The following is a 23,716-nucleotide window of genomic DNA, read 5'->3' as shown; positions in this document are numbered from 1 at the left end:
TAATGATTTGAAATTTTAATTATTTTTAACTTATTTAATGCTGATATTTATAAGATATTATTATTTTAATAAAAATCATTTAATAATATTATTTAACTTTTAAAAATACAATTCAATAAATTTAAATTATATTTTACATAAAATCTAAAAAATTAATTATATTTCTCAATTTTTTTTTTACAATTTTACTACCTATTTCCTCTGATTTGCTATTCACACTCCATCAAGTTTCCGAAAATCCTCTTTACTATTTCAGTCACTATTAAACTTTATTTTGTCTCTTTCTCTCTTCATCACTATCATTCACTTCATAATATCTCACACTCATATCATATACTCATAACTCATACTGATTCATAAATAACACCCATCACTCATAAGTTAGAGCTCCGTAACTCTGTTATTCTTATCATCCTTAAAAACCACCAACAAAGTATGTTTTCTAATCTGTTGAGTTCATTTTTTTTTAGATTTGGAAATTTTACGTGATCTGAGTTCTCATACACGGTAAATTATATATTATACGCAAATTTAAATTGCATATTCTTATGTATTTTATGTTCACGTAAATGTACATAAATTGAGTTCACGTATTTGTACGCAATTGAGTCCATGTAAACGTAGAATTTTGTAGTGAATAAGGGAAGTGCATACTTGAACTCAGTTAATGTAAATGTAGATAAATTGATTTCACGTAAATATATTTAAATTGAGTTCAAGTACATGTAAAATTTTACAGTAAATATTTGAATTTAATTATCTTAATAAACTAAACTGAATTCACATAAATGTACTTAAACTGAGTTTAAATACATGTAAAATTTTGTAGACAGTAGAAAAAATACGTACTTGAACTCAATTCACGTAAATGTACATAAACTGTATTCAAATACATGTAAATTTTTGTAGTGAGTACTTGAACTCAATTCTCGTAAATAAACTAAACTGAATTCACATAAATGTACTTAAACTGAGTTTAAGTACATGTAAAATTTTGTAGAAAGTAGGAGAGATGCGTACTTTATTTCAATTAACGTAAATACACATAAACTGAATTTATGTACCTGTACTTAAACATACATGTACAATTTTACAGTGAGTAAGAGAAATATGTATTTGAACTGAGTTGACGTACATGTGTGGAGATTGAGTTTAAGTATGTATAAACTTTTGCAATAGGTAAAAAAGTATATTTTTGAACTTAGTTTATGTAAATGTATTTGATTTAAAAAAAATTGTAATTTCTCGATGGAAGAGAGATAGAAGAAAAATGAAAAAGAAAGATTAATCAATTTAATTTAATGATAAAAACAATTTAATATTTTCAACAATGACATGAGTGTAATTAGAAGAAAAAAATAAATAAATCATGGGTGTAAACAGCAAAATGGATATTTTTTTTAATATACGGATAAACAGTTATTTTTTGTTTATAAGATTGAGCGGAAGCAGAATTTGGAGAAGAGAAGAATAGAATAATATCCCAATCGTGTTTCTTCGCTAACTACAATACAACCATCAACCTTTCTTTGATTTCTCTGCATTCCCCTTTCCCTTAATTCATCTAAACCTATTCGCTTATTGATTTTCTAATCCCTTTTATTTTTCAAAGTTGATTTTGCAGGTCATTCTGATGGGGAAATCCTCCGGTTCACTCAAAAAGAAACATTCCAACAATTCCTCTAAGGTTATCTCATTTATCTTATCACTTTTTTCATTTTAGGGTTTTTAATTTTAACTTTCGCATTTGTTAATTTTAGTAGGGTATTCAATTTTTAGTTTCAGTTTTTTTGTAAGGTATTGGCATTTATTCAATTTTTAGGGGAAAACACGAACTTTCTGTCTCTGATAGATAAAAATCTGTTTTTATCCCCTTTTGTTGTGTGGGGTGCTAGATATTTTTCTGGGTTTTAGTGCATTGACTTTTTCTATTTGATTTGGTTATTAGATTTTCCCACTTGTTGAGTACATGGTGGTTGAGTTGATTAATTTAACTGAATGTGCATTTTCCTATTTATGTCTAATTTATACTTAATTTGGTGGTTTAGGTTAAGGCAAGCAGTAAAAGTAAGAGTAGGAAACATAAATCAAAGAAGGTTCGACGCCATGAGGTTTCTCTTTCTAGTTCAGATTACGATGATTCAAAAATTATGGACACATCGGTGTCGTCTAGTTCTGAAGATAGGTCTAGAAGAAAAAGGGATCGGTCTCGCACAAGAAAAGATGTGAAAGGTTGTAAGAAGAAGGTTCGGAGACTTTCATGCAGTTCTGACAGCAGTGATGAGGGATCTCTCCATGGCAGGAAGAGAAAAAAGGTGAAGAGGAAAAACAAGTATGATGAGACAAAGTTGAAGGTGAAATCTCGCAAGAAGAAAAAGGTTAGGAGAGAAGCAAGTGTTAGTTCGGTAAGTAGTGGATCACGAAGCTGCTCAACATGTCCGGGTGGGATTGATAGTGATGGTAAGAGTGAATATGAGAGTTTGAGGGGAAGAACAAATAGAAAGGAGGAAGATAGAAAAACAGATAGAAAGGAGAAAGGCAAAAGAAGATGGAGGGGAAGAAGTGGAAGTGCAAAGAGTAGTAGATATAGGCCAAGAAGTTGTTCACCCTGCTGTAGTCCCCGAGGTGAAAGTAGTTATGAAGATACTGAAGAGAAATATGTGTCTGAGAACAAATCTAGGTGGCTGCGATCAGTTATTACTGTTGCAAAAGAGGTGGATGAATCTATAGAATTATGTGGGAATGAAACCAAAGAGGAAGTTGTAGATGATCTCGATTACCCTTGTAGAAGCAATGACAGTAATGATGGGGGCACAAAGAGGGAGTTGGATCATTATACACATCCTGCACCAGAAAAAGAATCGAGACCCGAGGATGAGACAAGCAATATGAATGCCGATGTTAACTTCAAAGAGCCGAAACATAGAGATACTAGTAAAGATTATAGTAATGGGACAAGTGAATCTATGAAGAAGGAAGCAAGTGATACTTCTGGTGCTAATCTGGATGGCGTTGATATGGAGTCTATTCTAAGACAAAGAGCGTTAGAAAACTTACGAAAGTTCAGAGGTGAAGTTCAGTCTAGCGCAAAAGCTTCTGAACAGAAAAATAAAATTGTCAGCCAAGTGAAGCAACCGATTACTGATAATAAGGAACTGGTTCAAGATGAGTCTAATATCAATAATGTTGATATAACGAAAAAATTTAATAAGCAAACGCCTGTAGAAGAAATTAGTTTGCCTGTTGGGAGGACAGATTTAGCTGCTTATGAAAGAAACAATGGAAGGATTTTGAACATGGATAAAGATATATCTGGTTCTGCTAAGATTCAAACACCAGAAAAGGTGATTGATGCAGACAACAACCGTAGCAAAGTAGTCACTGAATCAACTAATATTAAGGCGAGCAATTTGGAATTGAACCCATCAGAATCTTGCCATGATTCACTTCACAGTCGCTCATCTCTCAAGGGAGTGACTGTGTCCAGACTTACTCGTGAAAAGTTGGTTTTAGCAGATAGTATTATAAATAAGAGTACTTCTGAAGCTGCTCATGTCACGAATCATGGTAGCAATGATAATGTCAAAGACATTAGAGAAATTTCTTCTGCTGGTCCTAAACCTTTGATTCATGGACCTAAATTTAAGGATAACAACAACTTGGATAAGGTGCAAGATGAAGCCAGTGACCACTCTCAGTTTAAAACAAAGCAAACATCTGATTCACGTGAACCTTCTGATGCAAAGTTGCTGGTGAGTGATGCTGATGAAGAAAGGAATGCAGCTAAGACAACCCAATCTTCAATCCAGAATACTAATAGAAGTGGTATAGATGTTGAAAAGTCCTGCAATGCTGCTACCACTGAAGCAGGCTTTAAAAGTTCATCAATAGAGAATAATTCAGGCAAAGTACATGATGAATCCAAACAGGGCTCTCAGTTTGAGCAGAAAACAATGAATGTCATGCGGGGTGGTGAAATGGTGCAGGTATGTGTGTGACAATCTGTCTTATATATTATGATATTTATGTCGAGTCCTAAATACTGTATGTAATCGATTCGTTTGCATGTCCTTTTTCTATTATTATTACTAATAGCTTGTGAATGTTCAGGTTAACTACAAGGTCTATATCCCTAAGAAAACCCCTGCTTTGGCTAGAAGGCAACTTAAGCGATGATCTTATTTGGTGAAGCTTATGTTTGGTTGAGTGGCACCTTCCAGCTCTCCTACCGTTAAAATTTCGAAGCTACATATTGGAGAGTTGCGAAGACGTACATCGTCATCGTCACCGTGGCTTTTCATTCTTCCAAACACACGCAAAGGTTATTTGTGGTTTCTTTTATGTATGAACTCTTAGAGCCACATCAATTTCTGTTAGCTATATTTCATTTAGGTGCTATTGTAGGTTATGGTGAAAGTAGTCTGTTACACTAATAATGGTGCAACCATGGAAACACACAGAAGACCCCTTCAATCTTTTCTGGGGGAATATGAAGACCTTGTGTAAGTATGCTTTGTTGATGCTGCTCCACTTGGAATTTTGAGTTAGTGTTGTATTAAATAATTTTGGGAAATGGATTGCACGTGGTCACACATTCTCACGGTTGAGGATTTGGACTATCGATTAAGATCGGCTAGTCCACGTTTTGGTTGTGTTTTAAACTTATTTTGCAAAGTTGGAATCCGAGTCGTACTATTAAGATTGGATGATTTAGATCGCATAATTTCATAAATGCATTGTAGAGAATCAATGCCCGGGGAATGGGAGGTAAGATGACATTTATAAGTTTGGAGTTTCCAACAGCTGATAATTCACAGGCCTTGAGTAACTTCAAGGGTATGCAATAATATGGACTTCCCTGAGTATGGGTAGATGACATTTATAAGTTTGTTTGCAATATTGACTATTTTCTCTACTAATTGAAAGATTTCTCATTTTACATCACGTCCTAAATAAGAAGGTTAAATGTGCTAACTTAAGTGTTAAAAGAAATACAGCAACAATCAAGTCTTATTATTATGCAACATATCTCTATTTAACTCATTAATCCCAGCTCTTATAGCTCTTTTATCTTAGGTCTTCTTTCGTCTCAAACAATTTGATTATCCTCTATCTGATCTTTTCTTTACTAAATAATCTACAAGTCGCTGTCTCTAGATGCACAAACCATAAATGTTACCGAATCCAACTTTCTGACCTGTCAAAAGTAATTTAAAAAGTTAATAAGAATCTTTGTCTGAATTACAAATTTAAATGAACACTCAAAAACTATTAAAAAGGATTTTTCAAAATAAAATAAAAATGTCAAAAATTAATACAAATTGACTTTAGCATTTTACTTTCCACAAAAAATAGACTCTTGCTTAACTTGGAAATGGATTCCCTTCATTTCTTCTCTATGTTATTAGAATTTCTTGCTGCTTAATAATATAATACACTTTTATATTCTCAAAGTTTTAGTAATGAAAGAAATGGTGCGGATTTATCCTTAGTTTCACTCCATAAACCCAACGGCACAATTGGAGGAAAATTTTAACTATGATGATTAATACTATTTTAAAATTGAAACATGAGATTATTCATAAATATTTTTATCTAAAAATCATACAACTCTATATTTTTATCAAAATAATTGAAAAAAATAATTACAAAAATTAATAATAATAATAAAATACTTTTCTACAAATACACTTCTTTTTTTTTTTACTCAAATTACATGTACACTTTTGTTTATTAGATTTATAAGAATAAAATGTGGTTGAGTTGAGTAGTTGACATATATTAAAAATAATAATGATAATAATCCAAGGGAAAAGGAGTCAGGTACAAAAAAGAAACAAAAAGGAGCAATAGTAACGATAGCGTTTGTTGTGAAAAAAAGGAATAATAATAGCGATGGTGTTTTCTTCTAACCCTTTCGCGCTAAGCGTTCCCGAACCCGCCTTCGAATCATGGCTTCGTGACACCGGCTACCTCGAAATCATCGACCAACGAACCTCCGCCGCCGCAGCCGCTGTAACCACCACCGTTAATTCCAACTCCTCTCCATTACTACCCACCACCAGTCTCTCTTCTAAACTCCTCACCTTCTTCTCTCTCCTCACTCTCAATCCCTTCGCCAAACTCACCGCCGATGATTTCTCCGGCGATACTCCTTCTTGGTCTCGCTCCTTCTTCGGCTCCTCTGATTCTTACTCCTTCCCTTCTTCCCCTTCCCAAGCTCGATTCCGTGTTCACGAAAATGTTAAACGATATGCTCGTAACTACGCTTATCTCTTCATCATTTTCTTCGCTTCTGCACTGTATGTACTCTCTTTATTCTTTTCTTGATCAATTAATTAATGTCTTTTTTTTGTACAATTAATTAATGTCTTTATTATTGCTTTGGTATTTTAATTTGATTGCAGATTATCTCTGTTTTTGTTACATGATATATTAGTGTGTTTAGTATGTTGTTCATTGCGGATTTAGTTTCTGAAATTGTTGGTGTATGAAGTAGATGAAATTTTAAAATAATCATGAAATTTAAAATTCTTTATGGGAAAATTGTAGTTTTAAATAAAGGTTCATGACTGTTATTTAGGTTTGGCATAACAGGTTTTTAAGTTGTTGAAATCGCAGTGTGATTGCAATTGAGGTTGCATTGGTCACATTTGACCACGTTCTTCACAATATCAATGATCCTGCATGGCCACAGCCATTATTTAAAACCATGGGGACGATTTCAAGGATTAGGTTGACCGACTTGTTAGACTAACGTGCAGGATGATTTCAATTTTAGGGATTATTTTGCAGTATCATTAATTTTAGGGACGAATTTTTTGGGCCTACATTTTGATAGATTAATTTGGTGATTTACTCTATGGGGTTCTTTTTTGTTTTCTGTGGATTGACACAGCTCTTTCATTGTGATTGTGTTTTAGTACTTGCTGTTGTTTGATAAAAACTGTGTTTTGTGTTTGATGGTTGCAGGTATAAGATGCCACTTGCTCTGGTTGGGTTGATATCATGTTTGGCACTGTGGGATTTTTTCAAGTTCTTTAGTGACAGAAAGGGATTGGATCAATATCCTGTGATTCGCCAGTGCTTGCTTCGTATTGCCCAATGTGGTGAGCAATTGTAATTTCCTATAGGAGGATATTATTTTGTGCTATTATGTTTGATTTTGTTTATCTTTGCCTCTTTTTATTGACTCAGTATGATGATAATAGAGGAACAGTTGTTAGTTAGTATTAGTTGTTATAGTTAGTTTTAGTTTGTTGTTTCTCATTTCTATGAATACCATTGTATCAACTCAATTCATTATTTTTTAATCAAATATGTAACTTTCTGAAAATTCTTTTCTCTCAAACATTAAATCCCTTTCCCTTGTTGCCTACTGGCCTTTGATTCCTCACAGATGAACTGGTTTTCAAATGGCTTAATTAACACAAATCATTCTGTTTCTTGTAATTTTGCATTGATAATGTGAATATTTGTTCCACAGGAGGATTAACTGCATTATAAGTAATTAAATATAAACATAGCATCTAATAGGCATGTGCTTCCTGGACGTTGCTTTGAGTTTAATATATTGTTTTTCCTCCTCGCAAAAAGGAAGAGAGAAAAAACTCACTTGCTTTCCCTCATGCATGTGCATTTCTTTTTTTAATCAGTTATGTACTTGGTGGCATATTTTTTCATAGAATTGTCTTGGGCTGAATTCATATGGTATCTGTTTTCTCTATGTATGTTCTCTTTTGTTTTATTAATATGATGTGTGGTGCTTTGCTTATGGTTGCTGAAAAGATATATCTAGCTTGATGTTCATAGGGTTAACTAAACTCATGTTTCTGAATCTCATGTGTTTGCAGCAACCGCAGTTATTCTAATATGTTCCAATGTTCAAATGGCTCTCTTTTGTGCCATAAGTGTCAGCTATGCAGGTGATTCTACATTTTGCAGTCTCATAAATCATACCCATACCTTATTCCTCTTATTTGTGGATTTTTAAGTTTTTGTTTGAATAAAATATAAATGTAGGAGTGATACTGCATGCTGCATTTCGGAAGTTAACCCCTGCAAAGCAACCTTCATCGGTCAGAGGCAGATAGTTGGTTGATCAAAGAAAGAGTTGTATACTTCCCTTTATCCAGAATACCATACTTGAGTGATTCAAGGGGCTTTGATATGGAAGATAGTTCTTACAATGTAGAAGGGGACAGAACTTTGGTACAGAACATTGTGCAATGTAGAATTCAGGGAACAGGTATAGGATTAGGTTTTGAGAGAGCAAGTCCATCATGTAGCCTTTCTGTAAGGCGCTGTAGTCTCTACTTGGATGCTTTTTTCATGATTATATTTACATGTAAAAAGGTTTTCAATATTTACACATTTAAGTGGTATCTTGTTTATATATTTTACGATTTTTATTTTTTTCAGAAATTTTATTAAAAAATTTCTACTTAATTTGGTTGCTCAGTTCACATGTTAAGAAATGATAACAAACCAATAAATATTTATACGCCAAAATGATGAATATTTAATCCTTCAATTTTTGGGCAAATGTAGTCCACCTTTTATTGTAGATTATTGTCACTGTTCTTTTTTAAAGGCTTCTTGTGGGTTAACTTTTAAAATTTTAAAATGGATATAATTTGAATTTGAAATTTAGCCTGTTCAATTTTAATCATACGGTTCAAATGTATCGATTGAACTGCATTAATTCAAATTCGTTCCTTAATCAACCACATGTCATCTTTTGTGTGGCTTGAATATTAGATTCCTAGTTCCATCTTACTTCTCGACAAACAAGTCTACAAGCTTCCATAGTACTTGTTTTGTTAATTGCTTGGTCGGTACAAATTTAATGAGGACGAATAATTTGCAAATCCAATCCTCTGCGAACTGTTTTAAATTGGTTGGTCCATATGTTTCTTAAAAATCACATAAGTGATCTAATATCAATCATAATTATACATATATAACATTTATATTAAATAGTCATTTTCTCAACATATTGTATTGTGAAAACAACACAACCTTTTATTCTATTATTTTTTAATTTTCAAATTCAACTTTTTTGTTGGATCCAAACTGATTTCGAACTCAAATTGATTTGTTTTGAAATATATTTTTTTTATGTATAAAATAAAAAAGTTTAGCTGAACTAGTTATTTGGGATTTTTTAGGGTTAAACAAATCCCAAAGCTCAAAGAGTGCTTATAAAGGTATTATACATTCATTAGATGATTAATTTGAAATTTGTAATTGATTAAATTGTGTAAGTTAATAATTGAATTAACTAAATAATGTAATTATTAACTTGAATATGTTAATAGATTAAGCGTAAGCTCGGTTTCATGATATAATTGATAAAACCACGATGACCTATTTAAGTGAGACTTGATATGTCTTACAACTTTTATATTATATCTGATTAATTTGATGCATAGACATACATGATATCACATTGTATTGTATTTGTATCTGCACATGTTTTAACTTTTTACCATTTCTTTCACATGAAAATGGTTTGAATAATTAAAAAAATAATGTTGTTATTTAGTACGAAAGATTATTAGAAGAAAGAAAAAAAATGTATGAAAATAGAATTTTTTTGACCAATTAAATTTTGAGAGTAATAGATGATTATTATTTTGAATGATTAAAACAAAAAAGAATAAAAATAAGTAATTTATATAAAACATAATTACTATTTTCAATTTCAATTTTCATGTGACGCCTGACCCGACCCTGAAATCTCCCTCCAAAAATCCCCTTTCGCGGAACTTTGAAAGCACCCACCAAATCCATCGGAGAACCATGGCGTCAACTTCACACGGCGGCGCATCTGGTCGGATAAAGAACGCAACTTCCACCTTCGCCACCGATATTCAACCTCTCATTGCTGTAATAACTCTCAAGCCCCCTTTTTAACTACCCTTCTTTTTTAGGGCACCCTTTTATTAACTCGTTTAGTGTGTAACATTTTTCTGGGTTTATATTAGGATATCCGAACAATAGTTGGTGTTATGAAGGGAATTGCAGTTCAATTGGAAAAAGACAATCTTTCTGACAAGGTTTTTCTTTTTAATATTTTTTTATTTTATTGTTCATTGATGGGAAATTCAAATTGTTGTTTTATTTTATTTTTTGTTATATGTTGGTCATGTGATGAGTGAAAAGTGAAAAAATATTTTAGGTGAAGGAAATGGAAGATGCTGTAGTTGAGTTAGTGAGCTTATCTGAACTCAATGTGCATTTATCATCTGCTGCTCAAGCTTTTGGTAACAGATACCAGCCTGGAGAACAGGTTTGGAAATCTCATCACTTATTACTTATAAAGCCCTGACCCCATACACGACACTGACACAAACACAAACACAAACACGGATAATAATTTGAAAAATGAATGGAATCAATTGAATTTAATGTGTTAGTGTTGTGTATGTTTCAGACACCAAACATATCTTCAATCTAAAGTGTCTGTGTTTCATAGCTTATACTAGTATCATTTAACACTAACAATTATATTACCTGGTATTGTTGCAATTATGCAGTTGACTGATTTTCATAAGGTGTTCGAGGATGAAGTTTTGCAGTTTAAGGCCAATCGAAATTCAGATGTTCAAAGACATCCTCTTGTGCGCCAATTTAAGGAAGCTGTATGGGTATGTTTCTTGTCACTCTTTAAGTGTTGGAAGATTATCAGTTCTTACTCCTCATATCCCCAATTTCCTTGGTGTTGTTACTCTGTAGTTGAATATGTTTATTGAGTTTATTTGCTTATGTCTCTTTTGGTCAGTACTCAGTGAGCTTCCCTATTTTGTTTGTTTAAAATTATTGTAGCTACTATCATTTACTTTTCAAATATCTTGTTCATCCAATGAGTAATGGTGTTAAAGATTGTGAAACCTACCACTCATCCAAAGTTTTCTCTTTACCGCTGAGCGCTGGCAAACAAAAGTAAAGATGAAACTGCTGTCTCTGGTTAGAACATATTCTTGCAATGACATATGCTGTCATCATTGTTTTACAAGACTGGGATCCCAGTCAATAGATTGATACCTTCCCTATTGGATATGTTTATATCAGATTTATGTTTTCCTTGATGCAAATTTCAAAATTCAGTAGTTGCGATAAATATTATGTGTCAAATTTCTCATGCGTATGTGATCTTAATCATCTTTTACTTTCTCTATTGCACACCAACATACATGTATGTGCACATATGTTCTAAGAGGGGGGAGATATTAATTGAATACTGGTTTATGTCACTTTTTAATTTTTTTGTTTCCATGATCTTGTTGAAGAATAAAAAGCTGTTTAGTAACATATACAATAATATCTTTTCAGTTTAAAGGGCCTGTCAGTGTAAATCAATTATACTGACATCCTGTTAGGAATCCAAGATTTTTATATTATTCAATGACAGTCCATTGTTTTGCCATGTCATTCCACTCTTATAAGTATATTTTGAACATTTTTTGTTGAGGTGGAAAAAATGGTGAGTTCTTACTAGTTGTTAGTGTAAAACAGATTAACACCGACATTATATATCCCTTTAACTCATTTTTATGGAGGACTGACATATTTCCAAGTCCCTTCTCCAAAACTGTTATTGAGTTCAAGGAACAATCTAATGTGCTTGTTGTTTATCTATGTCTTTAGAAGGTGCATCATGAGGGACAGCCAATGCCAGGTGAAGAGCAGGAGGACATTGTAATGACCAGTACCCAATCTAATATTTTGAATTTCAAATGTCCGTTGTCTGGAAAGCCTATTACTGAGCTTGAAGAACCAGTTCGCAGGTACCACGCGAATCATTCAACTTATTGCTGTTTCTGTTTGTGATGTTTTCTGTTTTTTATATTCGTATAGTTAGAGTTATACCTTATGTTGTGTTGTTTTATTTCAACTATTAATTTAAGTTTGCATAAATTGATTTAATAAATTCATTTTCTTCATGATTTTATGTCTTGACACAAAAGTAAATTTGCAAAGTATGCATTTGTAGCCGACTAATCATTCACTTGGTTGTCTGACTGTGGAAATGGAGGCACAATATGAGAAAATTGATTATAGAATGACAAGTACAATGTCTGTATGTATCATAGGTTAATCTACATATGCTTACCACCAATGTCTTAGAAAATGCTTGTTGGAATGGTCAATGAAAGATATGCAGCATTTGAAGCCAAGTTTCTGGTGGACCGTGCTCTCCCCTTTGTTTTGAGTTCACTGGCGAGAGCTCCATTGCAGCTCTGTTTTGTGTCTTTGAATGGTTTCTGTTTCAAACCAAAAAATGCATATATGACCGGAAAACGCATATCTTAGTGGCCTGGAAATGCAGATCTATCCAGAAACTGACAAAAAAATCCCATTTTCTTGATATTTCCTATTTCTTCTCCGGTGCGGCCTTGTAGCACACTCCAGCCGCATCTTTGGCTGCGAAAGCAGTTCTCCACCTGCACCATCAATATGTAACACACTGGCAAACACTGAGGCGGCAACCCCCCGTTCCGCACCGCTCCACCACGATAGCAGCACTGTTTGCCGTTATTGACTACGTAGAACCAGATTAGTAAAAATCAACTCTGAACATGGCATTTTTTGTTGTGAATTTTACAACTGATGGAAAGAACAAAATATGATGCACATGAAGGTGTTGTATAGATTTCTGAACCAATTGGACTGATAAGACAAGTGGAGACTTAATGAATGACTGCAAGCTTATGTGTTTGCGCTGAAATGCATGTTCTGTGGAAGATTTTCTGAATGTATACTATGCTTGTTACTTATTTGTGTTTCATTTTTGCAGTATGCAATGTAGGCACATTTATGAAAAGAACGTGATAATGCAATATATCAAGTCAAAGCATTCCCGTACTCAATGCCCAATACCAGGTAATATCGTTATTTTTGAATAGCCTCAACATTAATCTTATGCCACCACTGCATTGAATTTTAACCAAATCTTTGTGTGCCAGGTTGCCCAAAGGTGTTGGATCCAAATGCACTGGTACAGGATGCGTCGTTGCTTATCGAAATTGATGAAATGCGCAAAATGAACAACAAAGAAACTAATGTAGAAGATTTCACCATGCTTGATGAAGATTGATAAAACCAACTTGTGATAAGATTTTGTATGTAAATTCTGATAGTTTTGGACTTTCAGTTGATGACTCGTGTTAATATTTTATGTCGTGTTTATTGAAGTTGTTTCAAGTTTCAACTAGCAAATTTGCATTCATTAGTGAAGTTTTTATGATTTCATTTTTCATATTTCATTGCTAAATCTTACAGTATGGTATTCCCTACTTTACCTGTTATCTTATATTCTTATCTCTATAATTATTGTTTCCTACTGCACCTGTCTTTGGATATAGTAAAAGAGTAAAGGCGTGTATGTTTCAATTTAATTTTTGATAAATAATTAAATACGGTTATTTCCTTTAAATAAGTCAATGTAAATAATAATAGAATAAACATAATTTAAGAAAAGTGTTAAGAACACTCTTCAGAACTCTTTATGTAATTACGCAAAATTTGCCAATATTGGTACCCATGTTTTATTTATTTATTTATTTTAGAAGAAATGATAAATTTTACTATAATTCATTCACACAATTGTGAGGTTTTCGTTTAATCTAACAATATTGACATTTGCTAGTTGAGTTAGAGACATTTGTTTATTGAACTAAGACTTAACGACGATATCGATGTTTTATTTTAGTTGCAATAATAATATATTTATTTCTCACTTTAATCTATATAATAATGTTAATTTTAGGTTAAGCTAATTTAAATCAAGTATCGTTGGAACTAAAATTCAAAAAAAAATTGGAGAGATTTAAAATAAAATAACTGTTTAAAATGATATTTACCATATTAGCTTTAAATATTTAGTGGTTAAATTGATAATTACCTTGAGTAGGAGGATTAAAAACATAATTTATTCTATTGATTCAATTGTTGAAAATATGTCTCAACAAATAAAATTGAATGAGTTTTATTATAATATTTTTTTATATGTATCTTCGATAATTATGTTTGAATCATAGTGAGACATTAAATATGAATATTTATTATAATTAAAATATGAATAAAAATTCACCATATCAAATAATTAATCATTTTGTGCAATATATAAGAAAAACACACATTTGTCAAATCACATTTAGACCATTGTTATCCTTAGTCTGTTTCTCCTATTTTAATCCTCTCCTATTATATTTAATTAGTATATTGTTGAAAATTAACCACATGAGAGATTTTCTTTTTGTTATTTTCTCACCTCCATAGTTCTAATATGTAATTAACCATTAACTTTTATTTACATAGAATTTGAAACAAATGATTTTCACTACAATATGACTATATTATAATATAAATCTAATTATTAACTAAAATTTAAGAAAACTTCAAATAAATGGAAGAAAAAAGTTAGATAAAAAAGTGAAAAATTCACTAGAGCACAAAGGTAGCCCCACAATAGGTATTCCCATACATACATATTTGAATTTTGAAGGAGCCGTTGCCCATTGAAAACCTAAACATGCATACGCCCAAATACCATCCATATTTTCTGCTTTATATATATTTGGGAAATTTGCCTAAAAAAATATATATTTTGGGAAATTTGGGGAAAAGCATACTCTTTCACATTTTTTTGGCGGCAACAACGTGTTTGATGAAATAAAATTACGGGAAAATTTTGGCAAAAAACACCATTAAGACACTCATCCCAATTTCTTCTCTCAGCGCGTGTACCGTACATAATTTCCATCCTTAAATATGCGATTTTTTCCTTTCAATTTTGACAATCATATCTTGTTTAAAATAAAATCATCATATAGGAATCATTTTTTGTGGATAATAAGAAATCGTTATTTTTAGTAGCGTGTAAAATATGTCTCATATATTTCAGGCACTTAGAAATAATTTTAAAATAATTATACTTAAATATATAATAATATAAGTTTTTAAATTAAGACCCAAATTAAACTTAAAAATCAAGGAATGAAACAAGTTGCGTTGAGTCGTTAATAATTGAGTATAATTTATGTACTTTTAATTATAAATTAAAATTATATTACAAGTTTTTTTTATTTTTAGAGGATAGTTAGAATGACACATAATGAGTTTTTCTCCCATTATCTCTAAAAAATTGAAGTAAATAATTAAATTTTAAAACATTTTCTCTCCTTTTTCCCAAATAAAGAGATCTTTAATATTTAATTAAATAATTGAATTCAAGTAGTTAATAAATTTTAATTAAAAATAATAAATTATTTAGAATAATATGAATTTTAATTGACATAATTTTTATGTTTGATTTTACTTATTTATTGGACAAATTCTAAATTACTATTGTCATATTCTCATTAAAACCATAAAATTAAAATAAATAATTTTTCTTTTTGATATTTTTTCAATTACATCCTCTCATATTCCAAACCTTATATTTTTCTTTTTTATATAAAAAATGGAGATAAATTGTTAGCATAAATCATCTATATCTTTTTCCTAAAAAAAAATTATCCTTTGATGTAAAAAAAATCAAAAAAATAACATTTACATCAAATTAAATAGTAACATTTTTATGCAATTAGATGAGATGAATGATAATTTAAATGAGATTAATAAGATTAAGTAAATAATTAATGATTTTAATAAATATACAAATAGTTAATTTTATTTATATTTTATTATTAAAATATATTTCGACTATAAGTTACCTTAAAAAAATACTAAGAATAAAAAATAAATTTCAAAAATAAATTTTCTACAAATTAAATGACGAAAATTTGTTTTTCAGTATATTCTTAAAAAAGTGTTTGATAAACAATTTAATGTTCTTAGAAAAATTAGTAGTTGTAATTTTTTTTAAATATATATAAAAAAACAAAAAAAAAAACTCTTTCAATTGGAAGTCATGCTCTTTTAATTGAAGTCATTCTTATAGTCATTATCTATCTATATATTTTCATGAATATCATTACTCAATTTGAAAAATTATCCTATTACATAAAAAGATATAGTACAATCAGAGTAACTTATTATAATTCATACAAATTTATCAAAATATTAAAGATAAACTTCATTTTATAAGTTCTCAAGTTCTAATGAAATTTATTTTCTCATTTAATATCCTTGTATTCTCTTCATTTGAACTAATTAGACACTTAAAGAATAAAAAGTAAAACATATTTATATTCTAAATTACATATTATTAACTCAAACTCAAACGTAAATATTTTTTTCTTAAAACTTATGAATTTTAATTTTTAAAAGTTCAAACTATTTTTCAATGAAATATACAAAGCATCCATCGCGTGGAATCACGCTACACACTTGCGCTTGTTCATAAATAAATCATATAAATACTACACCAAAAACCCCTCTTCAATTCTCATTTTTCTGTGTAACCACTACACAGAAACAAAACTTCATTCAACAAAACGCTCAAAAAAACGAACAACAAACCTTCATACAACCAGAAAACCCAATCTCCACTGAAAAAACAAAACACAAATCTTCCGTTCAATCGTACAAAAAACCCTCTCAGAGATTCCTTTCCCATTCGATTTCTAGGGTTTCACTTCCCCTGAAAATATTTCACCTTTTACCATCAATTTCAGCTACAACTGAAACCACAATGCTCTTTTTCTTCTCAATTAGAGTGAATCCAAAAACCCAATTAGACATAGAAGACAATCAGAAAATACCCATTTTCTAGTTTTCTACATAGCGAAAAAAGTTTTCCTTTTTTCACCTTTATTTTTTTGGCACTGCTTAGTGATATTTTATTTTATTTTTATATATATTTGTATTGCTTTGTTGTCATGCGATTGTCACCGGAAGGAAAGGGCAACGGTGGATCGGGTTCGCGGGTTCGGAAGAAACAAAAGAAGTTAGATGCAATATGCGAGGAAGAGTATAATAGAAACCATGGTGAGTTAAATGAGGGTGATGGTTTGAACCCTGAACCAGGGGTTCGCCGAAGCTCGAGGGTTCGGCGTGCCCCGGTTTTACTTGATGTGTCGCCTTCTCCCAAGAGGAAACGGCAGAAGTTAGGGGAGGATGTAGTAGGGAAGAGTGTGGAAGGTGATAAGAATTTAGAGAGAGAAATTGGGGGTTCTAGTGGTGGGAATTGGAGTTTGAGGTCGAGATCGAAGGGTAAGAATGTAGTAAAACATATTTATATTCTAAATTACATATTATTAACTCAAACTCAAACGTAAATATTTTTTTCTTAAAACTTATGAATTTTAATTTTTAAAAGTTCAAACTATTTTTCAATGAAATATACAAAGCATCCATCGCGTGGAATCACGCTACACACTTGCGCTTGTTCATAAATAAATCATATAAATACTACACCAAAAACCCCTCTTCAATTCTCATTTTTCTGTGTAACCACTACACAGAAACAAAACTTCATTCAACAAAACGCTCAAAAAAACGAACAACAAACCTTCATACAACCAGAAAACCCAATCTCCACTGAAAAAACAAAACACAAATCTTCCGTTCAATCGTACAAAAAACCCTCTCAGAGATTCCTTTCCCATTCGATTTCTAGGGTTTCACTTCCCCTGAAAATATTTCACCTTTTACCATCAATTTCAGCTACAACTGAAACCACAATGCTCTTTTTCTTCTCAATTAGAGTGAATCCAAAAACCCAATTAGACATAGAAGACAATCAGAAAATACCCATTTTCTAGTTTTCTACATAGCGAAAAAAGTTTTCCTTTTTTCACCTTTATTTTTTTGGCAATGTTTAGTGATATTTTATTTTATTTTTATATATATTTGTATTGCTTTGTTGTCATGCGATTGTCACCGGAAGGAAAGGGCAACGGTGGATCGGGTTCGCGGGTTCGGAAGAAACAAAAGAAGTTAGATGCAATATGCGAGGAAGAGTATAATAGAAACCATGGTGAGTTAAATGAGGGTGATGGTTTGAACCCTGAACCAGGGGTTCGCCGAAGCTCGAGGGTTCGGCGTGCCCCGGTTTTACTTGATGTGTCGCCTTCTCCCAAGAGGAAACGGCAGAAGTTAGGGGAGGATGTAGTAGGGAAGAGTGTGGAAGGTGATAAGAATTTAGAGAGAGAAATTGGGGGTTCTAGTGGTGGGAATTGGAGTTTGAGGTCGAGATCGAAGGGTAAGAATGTAGGTTTTGAGGTGAAGGAGGAGAAGGAATTGCCTCATAGGAAAAGGAAACTTTTTAACGAGGAGTTAAAGGTTGATAGGATCGACGAATTGGAGGTTGTGGAGGTTGATAAGAAAGAAGAGTTGGAAACTGTTCTGTCAAAAATGGTTAAGTCTAAGAAAAGAGTGGGGACGATTGAAACAACAAAGCATGAAAAACGGGATAATGAGAATGAATGTCAAGGGAGTTTGGATGAGAGTAAGAGTCAAGAAGTGGAGATTGTATTGAACAAAGGTGAGGGGAGTGTTTCGGTTAGGGAGACGGAATTGGCTGATGAGAATCCAATAGATTTGAGGGATGAGAATGCTGCTTCTATGATGGAGAGTGAGGAGAGAATTGAAACTGATAATTTGCAAGTAGAGGAGTGTAGTGGTAGTGTTGAACCGTCTCAGGTGGAATGTGTTGAAACTGTGGATGAGCAGGGTGATCAGTTAGAGAGTGAGAAGGAAGGAAAAAATGCAGGTGATGTAGCTGGAATTGCTGGAGTTTCAACTGAACATGTAGATAATGAAGGTTCTATTGATAAGGAGGTTGGCATTGATGACAATGTCGCGAAGGATGAGAATATTGGGAAGATGGATGAGTTGAAACAATCGTCAAATGTTGACAAGTCTGAGTACCGATGTATCAAAGAGGGAAGGCGGTGTGGTTTGTGTGGAAGAGGGAGTGATGGTAAGCCTCCCAAAAGGCTAATTCAGGAAAATGGTGATAGTGAGAACGAAGCTTATAGCGGGTCATCAGCTTCAGAGGAGCCCACTTATGATACCTGGGATGGTTTTGATGATGAACCTGGCTGGCTTGGACGTCTCTTGGGTCCTATTAATGATCGTTACGGTATTGCTGGAATATGGGTGCATCAGAATTGTGCTGTATGGAGTCCAGAGGTGTGATTTTTAATCTAATAGTTATTTGAGTCTTGGTTTGCTTTGGTAAATTCTACATATTTTCTTGTATCTTGGTTTGCAGCATTGTATTTCACATGTGAGCTTGAACATTAGTCTAAGACGTAAGAAAATGCTCATGCTGAATTGCTACTTGTTTTATAATATGCAGACTTGCTGATCATAGTGGCATATTAAGACCTACTACTTAATACACTAATGCTCCATGTCTGTTTGGTAGTAAGAGTCTTGCTGTGTTTATTGTTAAAAGAGGTAGCATGTGTGCTGATCACTTACGTCTCAAACTTCTTAGTTATGGCATAAATATAAGTCAACTTTTTACTTTATAGTTATAGAATTGGAATATCTTATGGTATCAGAACCTATCTATTCAAGCCACCACCTTCCAAATTATGCATGCATCAAGCAAGAGTGTATTAGGAAAAACCCAAGTCTCACATTGAAAAGAGATAAGACTTGAAAAGAGTTTATAAAGAGCGGCACTCTCCACCACCTTTAAGCTAGTTTTGTAGGATTGATTTAGGCCTTATCCAAATTTTAAGAGTAGTTGGCCTAGATGGTGAAATCAGATGCTTTATAATTTTGAAGCTGTGGCATTTCTTTGAACCTTTTAAAGACTTATTTTATTTAATCCTTTGTGCATCATTTCAATTTTTTCATCTGTACCAATTTTCAAATGAATATACACTTTTAAATTTTTAATAGAATATGGATGTTGCATAATTAATATTGTCTATAGAGATCAGCACATTTTGTCAACTGGTTAAGCAAAATGTTCTTCTCATTCTTTATTTAAACTTTGTCAGCTTAATAGTTTTGTTGCTTAGACTTGACATGTGCTAATAATCTGCCTGTTTGAAGCTTCGTCAACTTTTATGTTAAAGTAGACATTCATTTTGACAAACTTTTGCAGGTTTATTTTGCTGGCTTGGGATGCTTAAAAAATGTGAGGGCTGCACTTTGTCGAGGAAGAGCATTGAAGTGCACACGTTGTGGGAGGCGAGGGGCAACCATTGGTTGTCGTGTTGATCGGTGTCCTAGAACCTATCACTTGGTTGGCTGCATGTCCTTTCTTTAGAAATGAAATCCACACATATTCTGAATTTCCTTAACTTTGCTTTTACAAGCAAGGAAAGTGTTACTTTTTTTACCAATCTTAACCAGAACTAACACCCTATCTGTCTTTTGCAGCCTTGTGCAAGAGCAAATGGTTGCATCTTTGATCATCGCAAATTTCTTATAGCTTGTACAGATCATCGCCATCTTTTCGAACCTTGTGGTAATAAATATTTAGCCTGGATAAAGAAGTTGAGGGCTAGGAAAATGATGTGGGAGACGAGGAAGCGTTCAAATGATGCTTCAAGAAAGGATATTGATGCAGAAGAGAGATGGTTGGAAAATTGTGGGGAGGATGAAGAATTTCTGAAACGCGAGAACAAGAGGCTTCAGCGTGATTTATTGAGAATAGCCCCGGTGTATATTGGTGGTGCAGACTCTGCCGGCGAAAATTCATTTCAGGGATGGGAATCAGTTGCTGGGCTTAAAGATGTCATCCGTTGTATGAAAGAAGTTGTTATTATTCCTCTACTATATCCTGATTTCTTCGATAACTTGGGGCTTACGCCTCCAAGAGGTGTTCTCTTGCATGGGTATCCTGGAACAGGGAAAACCTTAGTGGTCCGATCATTGATTGGTGCATGTGCTCGTGGAGATAGACGGATTGCATATTTTGCCCGTAAAGGTGCAGATTGCTTGGGGAAATATGTAGGTGATGCCGAGCGCCAACTAAGACTATTATTTCAGGTTGCGGAGAAGTGTCAACCTTCGATAATATTCTTTGATGAGATAGATGGACTGGCACCCTGCCGTACTAGACAGCAAGATCAGACTCATAGTTCTGTTGTGTCGACATTGCTTGCTCTTATGGATGGTTTAAAATCTAGGGGTTCGGTTGTGGTCATAGGTGCAACAAACCGTCCCGAAGCTGTTGACCCAGCGCTTAGGCGCCCTGGAAGATTCGATCGGGAAATTTACTTTCCATTGCCATCAACTGAAGACAGAGCTTCCATTCTCTCACTTCACACGCAGAAGTGGCCAAAACCAATTAGTGGATCGATGCTTGGGTGGATTGCAAGGAAAACTTCTGGCTATGCTGGTGCTGATCTCCAGGCTCTTTGTACGCAAGCGGCCATGAATGCGCTGAGGAGAAATTTCCCTTTGCAAGAAGTGCTATCAGTCGCTGAAAAAAGATGTTCTGGTAGTGATGGTAAGAACATTCCTCTTCCATCCTTTACTGTGGAGGAGAGGGATTGGGTAGAGGCTTTTTTGTCTTCCCCGTTACCGTGTTCCCAGAGAGAAGCTGGAAATGCTGCGAACAATGTTGTATGCTCCCCTCTTCCTGTTCAACTAATTCCTTGTTTGTTGCGGCCGTTATGCACTATTCTTGTATCTCTTTATCTTGATGAACGACTGCGATTGCCACTTCCTATATCTAAAGCCATGACATCGATTAAGAATGTAATGGTTTCTGCTCTAGACCAAAAGAAAATGCCCATTGATCACTGGTGGTTGTACCTTGATAATTTTCTTCAAGAAACAAATGTTGCTTATGAGGTAAGGAAGTGTCTTAGTTGTTCTGGCATTTTATCTGCTGACCATGGCTTTTCTGGTTCTTGTGATACTGTGGATCCTTCCGACAATAAACCCTCCATATGTAATGGTAGATTACCAAACACGTCATTTGGATTGACCAACAAATCAGGATTTCGAATATTAATTTACGGAAATCCCCGATCTGGGCAGAGACATCTTGCATCATGCCTACTTTACTGCTTTATTGGAAATATTGAAGTACTAAAGATTGATATGGCAACTATTTCACTAGAAGGACATGGAGATGTGGTTCAAGGGATTGCACAAATATTAAGTATACTTCTTTATCCTAGTTTTTTCCTATGTAATGTTGGTTATAATTCTTCTTCCTACTTAATAGATGCTCAACTGCTTCATAATTGTAGTGACTTTTAGATCTTATACTCATTAGTTTCTATGTGGCAGTGAAATGTGCTAGCATGAAATCGTGCGTAGTATTCATGCCAAGAATTGATTTGTGGGCTGTGGAAGAAGATTTTCAAATTGCTGAAAAGACTGATTCCTGCTCAGTAAATCATCTATCACCAAGCCAAATTGTTGAGAAGGAAAATGGGATCAATACTGGGAAAAACTCAAAAGAGAAGACAAAATGCCAAGCCAACAAAAAGGCTTCATATGCCTGGATGTCATTTATTGAGCAGGTGGAGTCCATTGGTTTGTCCACATCCTTGATGATTCTGGTATGAACACTTTATCTTGCTTGTTGTTATAAATAAAACTGTTATTACAATTGGTTCCTTACGTTTTTGCTCCTTCATTTTTTATTAAATGTTGTGTTTTATATTTTCATAGACTCAGGTATTTCTTAATTCTCATGTAGAATATATATATTTAAACAATGACGTATACATATTGAGTAATGCTGTTTTTAATATTTTACTTTTCATTTCTAACAGGCTACTTCCGAAGTTCCCTGTACTGAACTTCCACACAAGGTAAGAGGATTCTTCAAGAGTTATCAATCTAAGGAAAGCCAATCAACTCCTTTAGTGCAAACTGTTCCTCAGTTCTCTCTGCAGATTGATGAGAATTTTGATCACGAATTGGCAATTGATCTATCTGCAATAGAGCTTTTAAGAAATTTAGTTGAACAGCGGGTGCAATTGATTCATCAGAGATCTCATGCTCACATCGGTGTCCAGAAGTGGGAGAGAGCCTATGAATCAGTTGAAGTTTGTAAAGATAAGGTAACTCCCACAAAAGAAAATGAACCAGCCAATGAGAAGAAGGGTGAAGTCCAATTTCCCGAATCCTCGACAAAACTTCCACAACCCAACAGTAGGTCACTGAAGGGAAAATCAAATCTTTTGATGGCAATATCCGCATTTGGCTATCAAATTCTTCTATACCCTCATTTTGCTGAACTTTGTTGGGTCACGTCGAAACTCAAAGAAGGTCCTTGTGCTGATGTAAGTGGGCCTTGGAGAGGCTGGCCTTTCAATTCCTGTATAATTCGTCCTAACAATTCACAAGAAAAGGTGGTAATTTCTGGTAGCTCGGGTGGCACTAAAACAAAAGAAAGTGCTGGTTTAGTTAGAGGCTTGGTTGCTGTCGGTTTATCAGCTTACAGAGGTGTTTATAAATCAGTTAGGGAGGTTTCCCTTGAGGTAAGGAAAGTTCTTGAGATCTTAACCGAGACAATTAATATGAAAATTCAAGCTGGTAGAAACAGATATCAATATCTCCGTATTTTATCACAAGTGGCTTATTTGGAAGATATGGTCAACAATTGGGCTTATGCATTGCTGAGGTATTTTGATTTTACGACATGTTTGTTTTCATGTTTTTTGTATGAGATAGGTCTCTTAACAGTTATACCTTCCATTTCAGTCTAGATCAGGATTCTCCGGAGCTAGCGGCAAAGGTTTTACCAGAAACTGTTAGGTCTTTAAACAGTGATGTCCCATGTGAAGACCGCCACCAAGCTGAAGGTGAGGATTGTCATTTGGTTGTTCCTGCT

The 23,716-nt window shown here is 33.5% G+C and overlaps 4 protein-coding genes across 6 annotated transcripts in view; all 4 read left to right on the top strand.

The window, feature by feature from the left end:
* The first annotated feature begins 1,417 nt into the window (after positions 1-1,417).
* Positions 1,418-4,939, top strand: LOC101513484 (uncharacterized). Of its 2 annotated transcripts, XR_190575.4 has the most exons (4): positions 1,418-1,687; positions 2,049-3,986; positions 4,111-4,321; positions 4,405-4,939. XR_190575.4 is itself a non-coding variant. In XM_004517074.4 (3 exons), the coding sequence occupies exons 1-3, from the start codon at positions 1,634-1,636 to the stop codon at positions 4,174-4,176; spliced, it is 2,058 nt and encodes a 685-aa protein (XP_004517131.1). In that variant the 5' UTR covers positions 1,418-1,633; the 3' UTR covers positions 4,177-4,939. The 2 variants fall into 2 exon arrangements, 1 of the variants encoding a protein (XP_004517131.1); XM_004517074.4 differs by having other exon boundaries at positions 4,111-4,939.
* An 870-nt stretch (positions 4,940-5,809) lies between these two features.
* LOC101513162 (PRA1 family protein H) lies at positions 5,810-8,397 on the top strand. Of its 2 annotated transcripts, none has more exons than XM_073365205.1 (4): positions 5,810-6,302; positions 6,973-7,119; positions 7,854-7,925; positions 8,023-8,397. In XM_073365205.1, the coding sequence occupies exons 1-4, from the start codon at positions 5,896-5,898 to the stop codon at positions 8,099-8,101; spliced, it is 705 nt and encodes a 234-aa protein (XP_073221306.1). In that variant the 5' UTR covers positions 5,810-5,895; the 3' UTR covers positions 8,102-8,397. The 2 variants fall into 2 exon arrangements, with proteins under 2 accessions (XP_073221306.1, XP_004517130.1); XM_004517073.4 differs by having other exon boundaries at positions 5,817-6,302; positions 6,973-7,109.
* A 1,304-nt stretch (positions 8,398-9,701) lies between these two features.
* LOC101512835 (E3 SUMO-protein ligase MMS21) lies at positions 9,702-13,264 on the top strand. Its single transcript, XM_004517072.4, has 7 exons — positions 9,702-9,891; positions 9,990-10,061; positions 10,184-10,294; positions 10,542-10,652; positions 11,653-11,792; positions 12,803-12,888; positions 12,972-13,264. The coding sequence occupies exons 1-7, from the start codon at positions 9,805-9,807 to the stop codon at positions 13,100-13,102; spliced, it is 738 nt and encodes a 245-aa protein (XP_004517129.1). The 5' UTR covers positions 9,702-9,804; the 3' UTR covers positions 13,103-13,264.
* A 3,130-nt stretch (positions 13,265-16,394) lies between these two features.
* LOC101513926 (uncharacterized) overlaps positions 16,395-23,716 on the top strand; it is an 8,462-nt gene continuing 1,140 nt past the window's right edge. Inside the window, exons 1-7 of the mRNA XM_073364089.1 lie at positions 16,395-17,171; positions 17,686-19,086; positions 20,018-20,158; positions 20,296-22,030; positions 22,162-22,436; positions 22,653-23,506; positions 23,587-23,713. Coding sequence (XP_073220190.1) covers positions 16,830-17,171; positions 17,686-19,086; positions 20,018-20,158; positions 20,296-22,030; positions 22,162-22,436; positions 22,653-23,506; positions 23,587-23,713 — 4,875 coding nt within the window. The 5' untranslated portion in view covers positions 16,395-16,829. The remainder of the gene's footprint in view (positions 17,172-17,685; positions 19,087-20,017; positions 20,159-20,295; positions 22,031-22,161; positions 22,437-22,652; positions 23,507-23,586; positions 23,714-23,716) is intronic.

The sequence above is a fragment of the Cicer arietinum genome, chromosome 1, assembly GCF_000331145.2.
Source record: "Cicer arietinum cultivar CDC Frontier isolate Library 1 chromosome 1, Cicar.CDCFrontier_v2.0, whole genome shotgun sequence".
Taxonomy (NCBI): Eukaryota; Viridiplantae; Streptophyta; class Magnoliopsida; order Fabales; family Fabaceae; genus Cicer; species Cicer arietinum.
Note: the sequence above shows the minus strand (reverse complement) of the source record. Positions and strands in the feature narration are given on the sequence as shown.